Genomic DNA, 12452 nt, shown 5'->3' on the forward strand with positions numbered 1-12452 from the left:
TGTCTATGAATTCATCTCGAAAGAAGAGAGACACTTAGGGGAAGAAGAGGAGGATGATGCTTTTGCTGAGGATAATGCAAGGCTAGTAGGGGTCATAAGGAGCACCTTACATGTCGACCATACACCTACATGGAGAAAAGGGAGAATCTTTTCCACACTAGATGGAAGGTAGGTGACTATACATGTAATGTGATAATAGATAGTGGTTCTTGCGCTAATGTTATTGCATCTGAAGTTATGTCGAAGCTACGCTTAGCCAAAAGGGTACACCCTAAGCCATACAAGTTGAGTTGGATAGATTATAACACTAGCATGAGGGTGAAGAAAGAAGCTCTAATTGCATTCTCTATAGGGGGTTATAAGGATGAATTATGGGGAGATGTATTGCCTATGAGTGCATGCCATTTTTGGCTTGTAAAACCATAGCAGTTTGATAGAAAGGTCATCCATGAGGGGGACTCTAATGTCTATTCTGTGTTGGTTGGTTCTAAGAGGGTACGATTGCATCCATTAGCTCCTCATTCAGTGGCGCCAAAACAAACACCTAAGACACCAAGTTACTTTCTATCTTCAAGAGAGTTGGAACAAGAAGTGGAGGAAAAAGGTTGTGCTTATGCCTTGGTTATAAGACATGTTGCCACAAGTGTCAAGACTTCTAGCAATGAGAAGCTCGAAGCCTTGATGAAGGAGTTTGAAGATGTCTTTCCTGAGGAATTACCACAAGGACTACCACCCGTGAGAGGCGTAAAACATGCTATTGATCTTGTACCTGGCGCCCCTTTTCCTAACAAACCTGCTTATAGATGTGATCCAGTGGCATCTAGGGAATTGCAACGCCAAATTGAGCACCTAATTGAGAAGGGCTATGTAAGGGAGAGCATAAGTCCATGTGTTGTGCCAGCTTTACTAGTTCCTAGGAAGGATGTACATGGAGGATGTGCATCGATAGTAGAGTAGTGAACAACATTCCAGACAAGTATAGGTTTCCTATGCCTAGATTTGTGGATATGTTGGATTAGTTACATGGTGCATCAATCTTTTCTAAGATTGATATTCGAAGTGGCTACCACTAAATGAGGATTAGAGAAGGTGATGAGTGGAAGACAACATTCAAGACCAAGCAAGGATTGTATGAGTGGATGGTGATGCAATTTGGCTTATACAATGCGCCAAGTTCCTTTATGAGGTTGATGAATGAGGTACTTCATTCTTTCCTTAACAAGTTTGTGGTTGTTTACTTAAATGATATACTTATCTATAGCCAAAAATGTGGAGGATCATTAGTTGCACTTTCCTAGCTTATTCATGAAGCTTAGAGAGCAACAACTCTATGGTAAGATGGAGAAATGTGAGTTTCTGGTACCTAGAGTGGCGTTTTTGGGGTATATTGTGTCACAAGAAGGAGTTCATATTGATCATGAGAAGGTGAAGGCTATTTCTTCTTGGCTAGCACCCAAGAATGTCTCTAAGTGTAGAAGCTTTCGTGGACTAGCCTCATTTTATAGGAAGTTTATTAGAAACTTCTCTTCGATCTATCATGGCACCTATCACAGAGCTATTGAATAAATGAGAGTTTACTTAGACTTCCTCGGCACTGCAAGCCTTCGACGATGTCAAAGGTAAGCTATGTTATGCTCGTGTTTTAGCACTTTCAGATTTCCACAAGTTGGGTGAGGTGGAGTGTGATGCAAGTGATGTAGGGATTGGTATTGTTCTCTTACAAGAGAAGCGTCCAATTTCATATTTTAGTGAGAAATTGAGTGGTGCTAACCTCAATTACTCTAACTATGATCGAGAATTCTATGCTATTATACATGTCTTGGATCATTGGTTACACTATTTGATACCATAACCTTTCATACTTCATTCTGATCATGAAGCTTAAAGTATTTCCATGGACAACAAAAGCTCAATCATAGGCATGCTAAGTGGGTGGAGTTTCGTCAATCTTTCACATTTTCTTCAAAGTACAAGGAAGGTAACGCAAACATGGTGGCAAATGCATTATGTAGACGTGCCTACTTATTGACAATTGTGGATGCACAAGTGTTAGGGTCCGAGCATTTGTAGGAATTGTATAAAGAAGATGTTGATTTCAGAGAGAAACTAGCTCATCTAGAGGGTCTATATGTGGTTCATAAGGGTTTCCTATTTAAAGAAAACAAGTTGTGTGTGCCTAAGTATGGCGTTATACTAGTAAGGGAGGTCCATAGTGGAGGTGTGGCTGGTCATTTTGGAGTGCAAAAGACTCTTGATACTCTTCAAGAGAATTTCTATTTGCCACACATGATCAAAGATGTTCACTTGGGGGTTACAAATTATGCTACTTGTTAGAGGCTAAGAGTACCTTTCATAAGGGTCTCTATGCACCTTTACGAGTGCCTAACCAACCTTGGGATAGTATTAGCATGGATTTCATAGTAAGGTTAATTACCTCACACTCAAAGAGAGAAGGATGCCATAGTGGTAGTTGTGGATCGTTTCTCTAAGATGGCTCACTTTGTTCCTATGCTTAAGACTGATGATGCAACACATGTAGCTCACTTATAATTTAGAGAGATTATTCGACTAGATGGTATACCAAGAAGCATTGTATGTGATAGGGATTTTAAATTCCTAAGTCACTTTTGGAGGTGGTTGTGGCGCATGGTCACCAATCAAACTTTGGGGTCTTTATTAAGAGGCTTGGTAAGTAAGACACAAAAAGATTGGGACATCAAGCTAGCTCATGCAGAGTTTGCTTATAATAGGACACATCCATCTACTACATCTCATTCTCCATTCGAGGTAGTGTATGGTGTAAACTCTTTACTTAAGCATGATATACATACGAAAGCAAAGAAGAGGTTGGAAGCATTTAATAAGACTTGTGAGCAAAGGCTAGGATTGAGAAGATGAACATCCAATACAAGACAAGGGCTAACAAAGGGCGCAAACAACATAGATTCGAAGTTGGTGATCTTGTGTGGATACATTTGAGCAAGGAAAGGTTCCCTAGCAAAAGGAAGAACAAGCTCACGCCTCGAGCAGATGGTCCATTTGAGGTAATTGGAGTCATTGGAGCTAGTGCTTACAAGATAGACCTGCCAGATGTGTTTGAAAATGTGAGTGCTACTTTCAATGTGGGTGATTTATCTCCTTACTCTAAATTTGAGGGTAAATTCTTTTGTGGAGGGGGAGAATGATATGGATGTAAAGACACTTGTTATACATGAGCCTATTGACTTGATCATGGACACTCTAGGGTTTGAACTCAAGGGAAAGAATCAAGTCTTGGCATGTATGGTGACATGGACCATGGAAGGTGGCGTTGGAATGGAGTAAAGAGGAGTCCTTGTTCTGTTAGGATTACTTCTTACTTGCTACATGGAATCTTAGTTATGTTAGGATTGCTATGTTATCATCTATATATATATCTAGTAGATAGATTTTATAGTTATATAGGATAAACATGTGATGTACATGTTATCTTAGGCGTGTGATTATAGGATAGGATTAGCTTAGTTCTTATCTTGTTGTTAGTTTATTTCTTATCCTAGGTTTATGCTTATCTTTAGTCGAACATGCACCCTATATAAGGGGCGTTTATTTCATTAATAATACATAGATTTTTTTTGTGTTTTAAACGTACTCTTGATTAATGTTTTGTTTGTGAGCTTAACTAATCAAACCATTAAAGACTTTTCAGGAGTGTTAAGTTTTTAGTGCTAAACATATTAATTTTAGGAGTGATTTTAAAGAGTGTTTAGATTCTTGTATTCAAGTTTCAAGAGTGATCTTGGAACAAGAAATATCCCCTTTGTTTGACTAATATCATTGAGTTGTTCGAATTCTTGGAGTTAATTTCTTAAGGATTCTTATTCATACTTGATTATTAAGCTATTTGGTTTAGTAATCATATCACTTATACAGTTCAAGATGCCTTTCTTTTTCGAAATAACAAGCTATGAATCCCTCGGTGTTCACTAAGGAATTTACTCATCAAGGAGGTTCGTGGAGGAGGCTTAGCAGGACACTTTGGCAGTAATAAAACGGTTGATGTATTGCAGGAACATTTCTATTGGCCGAAAATTGTAGGAGATGTTCATTCAGTTGTAGCTCGATGTTCTATTTGTCATAAGGCAAAAAGCTCCTTTCATCAAGGACTCTATACACGTCTTCCTGTTCCAGTTCAACCATGAGAAGATGTGAGCATGGATTTCATAGTGGCTCTACCTAGAACTCAACGCTGGAAAGATGTAGTTATGGTAGTGGTAGACATATTTTCAACGATGGGTCACTTTATTGCTTGCAATAAAACATATGATGCAGTTCATGTAGCTGATTTGTTCTTTAAAGAGATCATTAGACTTCATGGAGTGCCAAAGTCTATTGTATCTGATAAAGATGTCAAGTTTCTTAGCTATTTCTGGAAGACATTGTGGAAGCTATTAGGTACTAAGTTGTTGTTTAGTACTACTGCAAATCCTCAAACTGATGGCCAAACAAAGGTGACCAACAGGACATTAACTACAATGTTAAGGACACTAGTAAACAAGTCACAAACATATTGGGATTTGAAGCTAGCTCATGCATAGTTTGCTTACAACATATCTCCTACTTATGCTACTGGGCGTTCACCATTCGAGGTATATTATGGGATTAATCCTTTACGTCCTATTGATTTACTTCCTATTCATGTTGAAGTGCAAAAGACTAAAGAAGTTGAAGAAAAGGCTAAGAAGATGAAGAAGCTTCATCAACAAATTCGAACCAGAATTGAGAAGGTGAATGAAGCATACAAGGTTCGAGCAAACAAGCATATAAAATAAGTTTTGTACAAGCCTAGTGATTTGGTATGGCTATATTTGAGAAAGGAACGTTTTCCAGCCATAAGAAAGAACAAGCTAATGCCTAGAAGTGACGGTCCTTTCAAAGTACTAGAGAAGATCAACAACAACGCCTACAAGATAGAATTCCCAGATGAAATGGGAAACATATCTGCAACATTCGATGTTGGTGATCTAGCTCCCTATATTGTAGATGAATCTGAAATACAAGAAGACCTTTTTGGACCTGGAGAGAATGATGCAGGAGCATCTACTATGAACCAAGGTCTTCTAGTTTAACAATACAATCAAGGGCAAATGGTGAAAGAAGCTATGTTTAGTTCTTAAGCTTAACAAGCACTATTTTTCCTAAAGCACTTCTTAAGCACTTTGATTAGGCTAATCCTTTCTTAATCTCCCTTTAACCAAGGTTAAGTAATGCTAATGATACCCTTAATCATCATTAGGTATTGTTAATCAAGCTTAGTTGGTTATTAATTAGCTTAATTAGGGTAATTCGTTAAGCTAATCTTGATTAGGGTAAAGATGTTTTTGTTTCTACGTAATCCAATTTTTGTAGGCCTTAAACGAAGCTTATTTATGAAAATTCAAGGCCTCCTCATGCTTAAAGGTTAACTAAAGGATATATAGTAAGGCCACGTGATCTCCACATGGGCTTGGAAGCAACAACAAATGAGAAATGAGAGCTTCATGGTGAAGGATGCTGAACTGTAGCTGTTACACATCCCAGCAGCCTTCTTTTCCTCAGTTTTGGGAAAAGCTTTTTCCTTCTACAAATGGCTTTCAAATTGTGAAGATATTTTGTAATTTTGATCATCTAAACATTGAATTAGTGACTAAAACTCAAAGTAGACTTAAAATAGAAGCTCGTTGTTATAGTGGTGGTACATTGGATTGTGGAAGTGGTGGTTTTTCGTTCATTCGAACCGGTTTGATACAATTGTTCTATCCTTTGTTCTTTGTAATTTCGAATGTTCCTGTTATCTAAGTCTTTATGTATCAAAATTCATACTTGATTATTAAGCTTCTTGGTTTAGTAATCATTTCAAGTGGTATCAGTTTTCCAAGGAGGAAAGGATAGGAAGGATTCTCTTTGTTTTGCCAAAGATCCGAGGGTTGGAAATAGCGTTCAAGTGTTACTACACATTAAAGACTTGATCTTTTACTACAAAAATTATGTTGCAAGCAAGTAGTAACAAGGGTTAGGAGTGTTTTTCACGTCCAAGATTAAATCTTTTACGTCCAAGATTTAATTTTTAAGGTCAAGAAAGACAAGGCAATGGTACGGTAGGAGATCACATAGCCATGGAGTCTGAAATGGACAAGCTCACCAAAGCTATATAAGATCTTACAAAATTGCAATATGATTCCCAAAATTAACTTAATGAAAACACTACTACTATCAATGGGATTGGTAGTAACATGAATATGTTGGAAACAAGAATGAATGCTATTCAAACAATCATACAAAAGAAGCTTGATCCGAATAGTGCCACCTTCATAAGCGCCAATTCAGATGAAGAAGGAGAGGAATGTGAAGAAAGATCTTCCAAGAACACCTAAAATGATGATCATGGCTTAAAGTTGGATGCTTACACAGGAGATGGTAGTCCAAAAGACTTATTGGAGTGGATTTGCCAACTTGAGAAGGTATGTGATGATAGAGGATTTGATGACAAGATAGATACATGTTTGCCTCCATAAGGTTAACCAGATATGCTGGTATTTGGCTTCAGAGTTTGAAGGAAAAACGAGCCAAGAAAGGCAAAGAAAAGCTTTATAGTTGGGAAAAAATGAAAGAAAATCTTAAAGAAAAGTTCTTGCCTAGTGATTATGAGCAAAAGCAATATCTAAAGCTCACTACTTTGAGCCAAGATACGCTTAGTGTACATGAGTTCACCATGGAATTCGACAAGCTATGGCTTGTGTGCGATTTAGAGGAGAAAGAATCCATGAAGATTTCAAGATACAATCAATGTTTGAACTGCCGTATTGCCAACGTTGGATAGGAGGTTTGAAGAACATGAGAAGGAAGAAAGACCTAAAAGTTCTTACACTCCTAAGTTTGATACTGATCTAAAGGCCAAAGCTATACCTTCCTACTTTAAGTTGTATGAAGTACCCAAGAACACCACCCAACCTAAGGAAGACACGAGGGTTGAGAAACCTAAAGTCCTCGTTCCAAAGGAGAAGTTTGAGGAAATGAGGAAATGTCTCAAGTGTCAAGAAAGGGGGAACATAGCAAGAAATTGTCCTAACAAAAGAGCACTCACTATGAGACAATACCTAGCTTTGCAAGAAGAAGAGGATGTGTATGAGTTCGTCCTTGAGGAAGAGCAAAACCTAGGAGAGGAAAAAGAGGATGATGCTTTTGCAGAGGATGATTCGAGGCTGGTTGGTGTCATAAGACACACCCTACATGTCGACCACACACCTAGCATGGAGTAAAGGGAAAATCTTTTCCACACCAGATGCAAGGTAGGTGAACATATGTGCAATGTGGTAATAAATAGTGGCTCTTGCAATAATGTTATTGCAGCTAAAGTAGTGTCAAAGCTAAATTTAGCTACAAGGATACACCCTATACCATAGTTACTTAGTTGGTTGGATGATAGTACTGGCATGAGAGTCAAGAAACAAGCCTTGATTGCATTTTCTATAGGGGGTTACAAGGATGAATTATGGTGTGATGTGTTACCTATGAGTGCATGTCATCTCTTGCTTGGAAGAGCATGGCAGTTTGATAGGAATGTCATATATAAAGGGGAATCTAATGTGTATCCTATGTTGGTTAGTTCCAAAAGGGTATGCTTACACGCTTTAGCTCCACATTTAGTGGCGCCAAAACAAACCCCTAAGACACCAAGTTACTTCCTTTCATCAAGAGAGTTCGAACAAGAGGTGGAGGAAGAAGGTTATGCTTATGCTTTTATTGTAAGACATGTAGCTACAAGTGTCAAGACTGCAAGAAATGAGAAGCTAGAATCCTTGATGAAGGAATTTGAGGATGTCTTTCCAAAAGAGCTACCACAAGGACTACCACTCTTGAGAGGCATAGAGCATGCCATAGATCTTGTACCTGGCACCCCATTACCAAATAAGCTTGCTTATAGGTGTGATCCAGTGGCATCAAGGGAGTTGGAATGCAAAATATAGGACTTAATTGTCAAGGGGTATGTAAGGGAGAGTAGAAGTTCATTTCATGTGCCAGCTTTGCTAGTCCCTAAGAAAGGCGGTCCATGGAGGATGTACATTGATAGAAAGCAGTGAACAACATCACACTCAAGTATAGGTTCCCTAGGCCTTGATTGAAGGACATGTTGGACGAGTTAAATAGAGCCTCAATATTTTCTAACATTGATCTTCGAAGTTGATACCATCAAATGAGGATTAGAGAAGGTGATGAGTGGAAGACAACATTCAAAACCAAGCAAGGATTGTATGAGTGAATAGTGATGCCTTTTGGCCTATGTAATGCACCAAGCTCATTTATGAGGTTGATGAATGAGGTACTTCATCCTTTTTCTTAACAAATTTGTGCTTGTTTACTGAGACGACATCCTTATCTATAGTCAAAGTCTCGAAGATCACGTATTGCATTTGCATAGGTTGTTTGCAAAGCTTCGAGAGCAAAAAATCTATGGTAAGTTGGAGCAATGTGAGTTTCTACTACCTATTGTGGCGTTTTTGGGGTACATTGTTTCACAAGAAGGAGTTCATGTTGATCTTGATAAGGTGAAGGCTATTTCTTTTTGGATAGCACCCAAGAATGTCTCAAAAGGTAAGAGCTTTCAAATTTACTGCTCTCCTCAACTTCACGTGCAACCAAGATGCACCCCTCACTTACCTCTTCCAATTCCCTCTCCATCTCCTTAGCACTCACCAAAAATTATCCTTTTTATGTAGGAGAGGGTGACAAAGGCTTCAAGGCTTTTTTCATACCTCCTATAGTAGCAATGCATACATTTGAGAGCCCATCATACTCCACACAACGATCATATTGTAATGGCCTCCCTAACAAGATATGACAAGCATCCATATTGCATACATCAAATAAAACCTCATCCTTAAACTTGCCTATTTCGAACATGATTATTTGGTTACTTTAATACCATTATCATCACTAAGCCAATTTAACATGTAGGGGCGTGGGTGATTAGAAGTAGGCCATTTTTCGTTTATCAATGAGGGTCGTAGACACAACATTAGCACAACTACCATTATCAATTATCAAGTTGCATACCCTTTGCTTCACTAGGAAACGAGTGAAGAAGAACTTGTCCCTTTGAGTGTTATCCAAGGCAGCTGGTTGTGTGTGCAACATGGGCCTAACAATGAGTTGTTGGCCTTCATGGACTGGTTCCTCCTCATAATCTACTTCATAAGCATCCTCATCTTCTTGATTCTTATCCCCGTCATGCTCCTCTTCTTCAAAGATTCCCCTAGCATAGACAACATCAATCTCTTAAAGTCATGACCTTATTATTTGGGCAATCCTTTAAGATATGGCCATAACTCTTGCATTTGAAACAAATGCACCTCTCTTCATTAGCTAAGGGTGTGGAGGACTTCCTTTGTCACATTTGAACTTGTCAAACCTTGTTTAAGGTGTAGATCCACTTGCTTCATCCTTTTTGTCGCCAACTATTTTGTCCAAGTTCTTCACAAAAGGCTTAAAGGTTGAGGCTTTCTTGGCCTTGACATACTTTTCAGCTCTCATGGCCACTTGCACCACCTCCTCGAAACTTCAATAGGGTTGAAGATCAATCTTCTTAGCTAACTTCTTGTCTAATCCATATATGAATCGAGCAATCTTGTGCTCGGTCTTTTCATCCACGTCACAAAGCATGTTGATTCTTTCAAACTCCACCACATAGTCTTCAACACTTAAGGTGTTTTGTTGAAGTACTTGAAGCCTTCGAAACATGGGTTGTGTGAAATCAAAGGGGATGAAGTGTTTCTTCATCCTTGTCTTCAACTTCTCTCATGAATGTAGGCTAGGCTTGCCATCCTTGCGCCTCTTAGTCTTTAGGTTCTCATACCATAGACTATCATATCTTGTGAGTTTTAGGATAGCCACCTTGAACCTCTTAGCATCATCGTAGTCTTTGTAATAAAAGACTCTTTCGATTCTTTGTAACCACTCCAACAACTTCTCAGGCTTCATGGCGCCATCATACTCGGGCAAGTCGATGCTTAGACCTCGATCATCCTCCTTTGGCGGTCTTCTATGTATAGGATTGTTAGTCTCTTCATCAGAACTAACATCTTGGGGGCAGTTTAGAGTATTCCTAACAGAACTAGAGTGTTGTTGCGTTGATGGCCACGCATCCCTTGTTGCATCATACGCATCAATTCATCCATGCGTGTGGTTAGATCTTCCAATTGTCGATCCCTACGTACGTTTTGAAGTTGCTCAAAGGTTAGTCCCCTAGGGACTCTACCATCCCGTCCACCTTGTTCGTCGTCCATAGCACAGTCCAATCATAAACTTTGACTAAAGCTCGAAAATTGCATGCCAACCAACGAAGTGACTTGTTGTTTGATTCAAGTCTTAGACTATTTTAAGGATCTTAGATGATTTTCTTTGTTGAAACTTTGTGAAAAATCAAAAATCTTGGAAAAAAGATTTGATCTTTAAGAGTTTTTTCAAGATCAAACTACGCCTCCTTAAAGGAAAAAAAATCTAAATAAAACGAACCTTGTGTATGTGGTGGCTCGAATTTTTGTATTATGGATGTCACCAAAGCTTTTGATACAAGATGATGTATTTAATCTACTAAGATTAAATAATAATATGTGGAAGTATGAAATCTAAACACTTTATGTTCGAACAAGAAACAATAAACAAGAACAAGATAGTTCTTACCTTATTCAATTGATAAAGGCAAAGCCACCACAATAAATAATCTAAGGGTTTTGATGCATAAAGGCAAAGCCAACAACAATCAAGAGAATTGTGTTTTCACACTTATGTTTCAAGAAAACTCAAGAAAAAACTTTATTCATTCACCAATGAAATAATCGAACTACATAACATGAATTTATACTAAATTATGCATGCTAATCCTAGTAGAAATCGTACATGCTAACCCTAATAGGCTTAGGACAAATGCATAATTCCTAGAGTCTTTAGACATTTTGAATCATGTAAAATCCATCGTTTTAAGAACATAGGCAAAACCATGATTCCTAATAAAAATATAACTAGGAAAATAATAAGAGAGTATGAGTCCTAACAGAATTAGAACTCTCGTAGACATGTTAATATCACACGCCTATTCAATGCAACCTAAGTTGGTTAGTAAACATGCTATCACCTTGGTAGTCATCCCCATGAAGCGTCCTCCATGAACATCGATTGAGCAAAGGTCCACTGAGACATTCTAATCCAAATTTGCATTTTTTTGATGTATATTACTAAGGCTATATGTGTAAAAAATTCAGCACAATAAGGTAACTAACAAAGTCACGGTGAATGAAAACATTTGATGCAAATTTCTGTTTTTCGGACCGATTACTAACTATAACCAAAACAAAAACGTCAGTAAATTGGTTTATTATTTTTTGCCGAATTTTGGGTCGAGTTTTTAGGAAACCTAGGAGTATGTTGTGACAAGATTTCATGAAATTTCAAGGTTACTTAGGTTTCCAATCTCAAACTCTGAGCGACATTTCATGGTTCGTTTACTAGAAAAAGTTACAGTTGGTTGTTGTTTGGTTCGGATCGATGGATTTGGTTTACCATTAAGAGTCAAGAAAGCTCTTGTACGTATGCAAGAAGCTACTACAAGGATTCATTCTTTGATGCAACAACAATACTTAACAAAAAAATAACGGTTAAATGTTAAAGATGTTCCTTGCAACATAGAGGAAGTAATTTCAGATTCACTTTTTTTTGTGCAGGTTGAATATGAATTAAAAAATTGAATCTTTTGATTGTGCAAGTAATAAAGATCAAATCTTGAACGTTAATTATGCAGCACAAGCTACATTCGAGCATTGGGTACAAGATATTTGTACATTTTTTGAAGATTATTTCTTTCAAGATTGGGTTTTACACATCCAAATAAGACAAAAGTTAAACAACATGCTCGTGAAGGAAGTGTGGAAGTTCATGCCAACCTTATTACTCTAGTTCATGGGTTTCGCATGTGGATTATTGCATGGTTACCTTAGAACTTTAGGACAATTTCTTTTCAAGAGGGAAAGTATGATCCATATGAGAAATGGTCATTTCCTACAAATTTTTGTCTATTAGGATTGGTGTGTTTTTCTAGTTCTAGTAGGAATAGTACTCTTAAAATCCTAATCCTAGTAGGATTAGAACTCCTAGTTCTGTTAGGAGTTTAAATGTTTTATTTTGGTTGTAATTCTAGTTGAGTTAGAAGTCCAAATTCTAGTTGGATTAGGATTCTAATTGGAGTTGAGTTATATCTTGAATAGAAGTGTAGCTAGTAGGTGCATAGTTGAGTTTGTTCTACTTGGTTTAGGAGGTTGAATGATGAATGGATCTTATTATGTTAAGGAGTCTAATTCCCTTAGTTATAGAGTCTTATTGGTTGTTTATAGTTCATTTGCATTAGGAATTTTATATTATGTTAGTCGTGTGTTAGATAGATT

General features: G+C 37.7%; 2 protein-coding genes across 2 annotated transcripts; both read left to right on the forward strand.

Annotated features, from left to right (window-relative positions):
• Positions 1 to 129: 129 nt before the first annotated feature.
• LOC104906265 (uncharacterized) lies at positions 130 to 957 on the forward strand. Its single transcript, XM_010695001.2, has 2 exons — positions 130 to 381; positions 430 to 957. The coding sequence occupies exons 1-2, from the start codon at positions 130 to 132 to the stop codon at positions 955 to 957; spliced, it is 780 nt and encodes a 259-aa protein (XP_010693303.2).
• Positions 958 to 7451: 6494 nt separating this feature from the next.
• On the forward strand, positions 7452 to 7985 carry LOC125494738 (uncharacterized). The gene has a single exon (XM_048638501.1). The coding sequence runs from the start codon at positions 7452 to 7454 to the stop codon at positions 7983 to 7985; it is 534 nt and encodes a 177-aa protein (XP_048494458.1).
• Positions 7986 to 12452: the final 4467 nt, after the last annotated feature.

This window comes from Beta vulgaris, chromosome 2, assembly GCF_026745355.1.
Source record: "Beta vulgaris subsp. vulgaris cultivar EL10 chromosome 2, EL10.2, whole genome shotgun sequence".
NCBI classification, from domain to species: domain Eukaryota; kingdom Viridiplantae; phylum Streptophyta; class Magnoliopsida; order Caryophyllales; family Amaranthaceae; genus Beta; species Beta vulgaris.

Bases quoted from the DNA above. Each gene is read 5' to 3' on its own strand.
- LOC125494738 (XM_048638501.1), top strand. From the start codon at position 7,452: ATGAGAGTCAAGAAACAAGCCTTGATTGCATTTTCTATAGGGGGTTAC.
- LOC104906265 (XM_010695001.2), top strand. From the start codon at position 130: ATGGAGAAAAGGGAGAATCTTTTCCACACTAGATGGAAGGTAGGTGAC. The intron at 382-429 runs GTATTGCCTATG...AAACCATAGCAG, and splicing joins AGGATGAATTATGGGGAGAT to TTTGATAGAAAGGTCATCCA.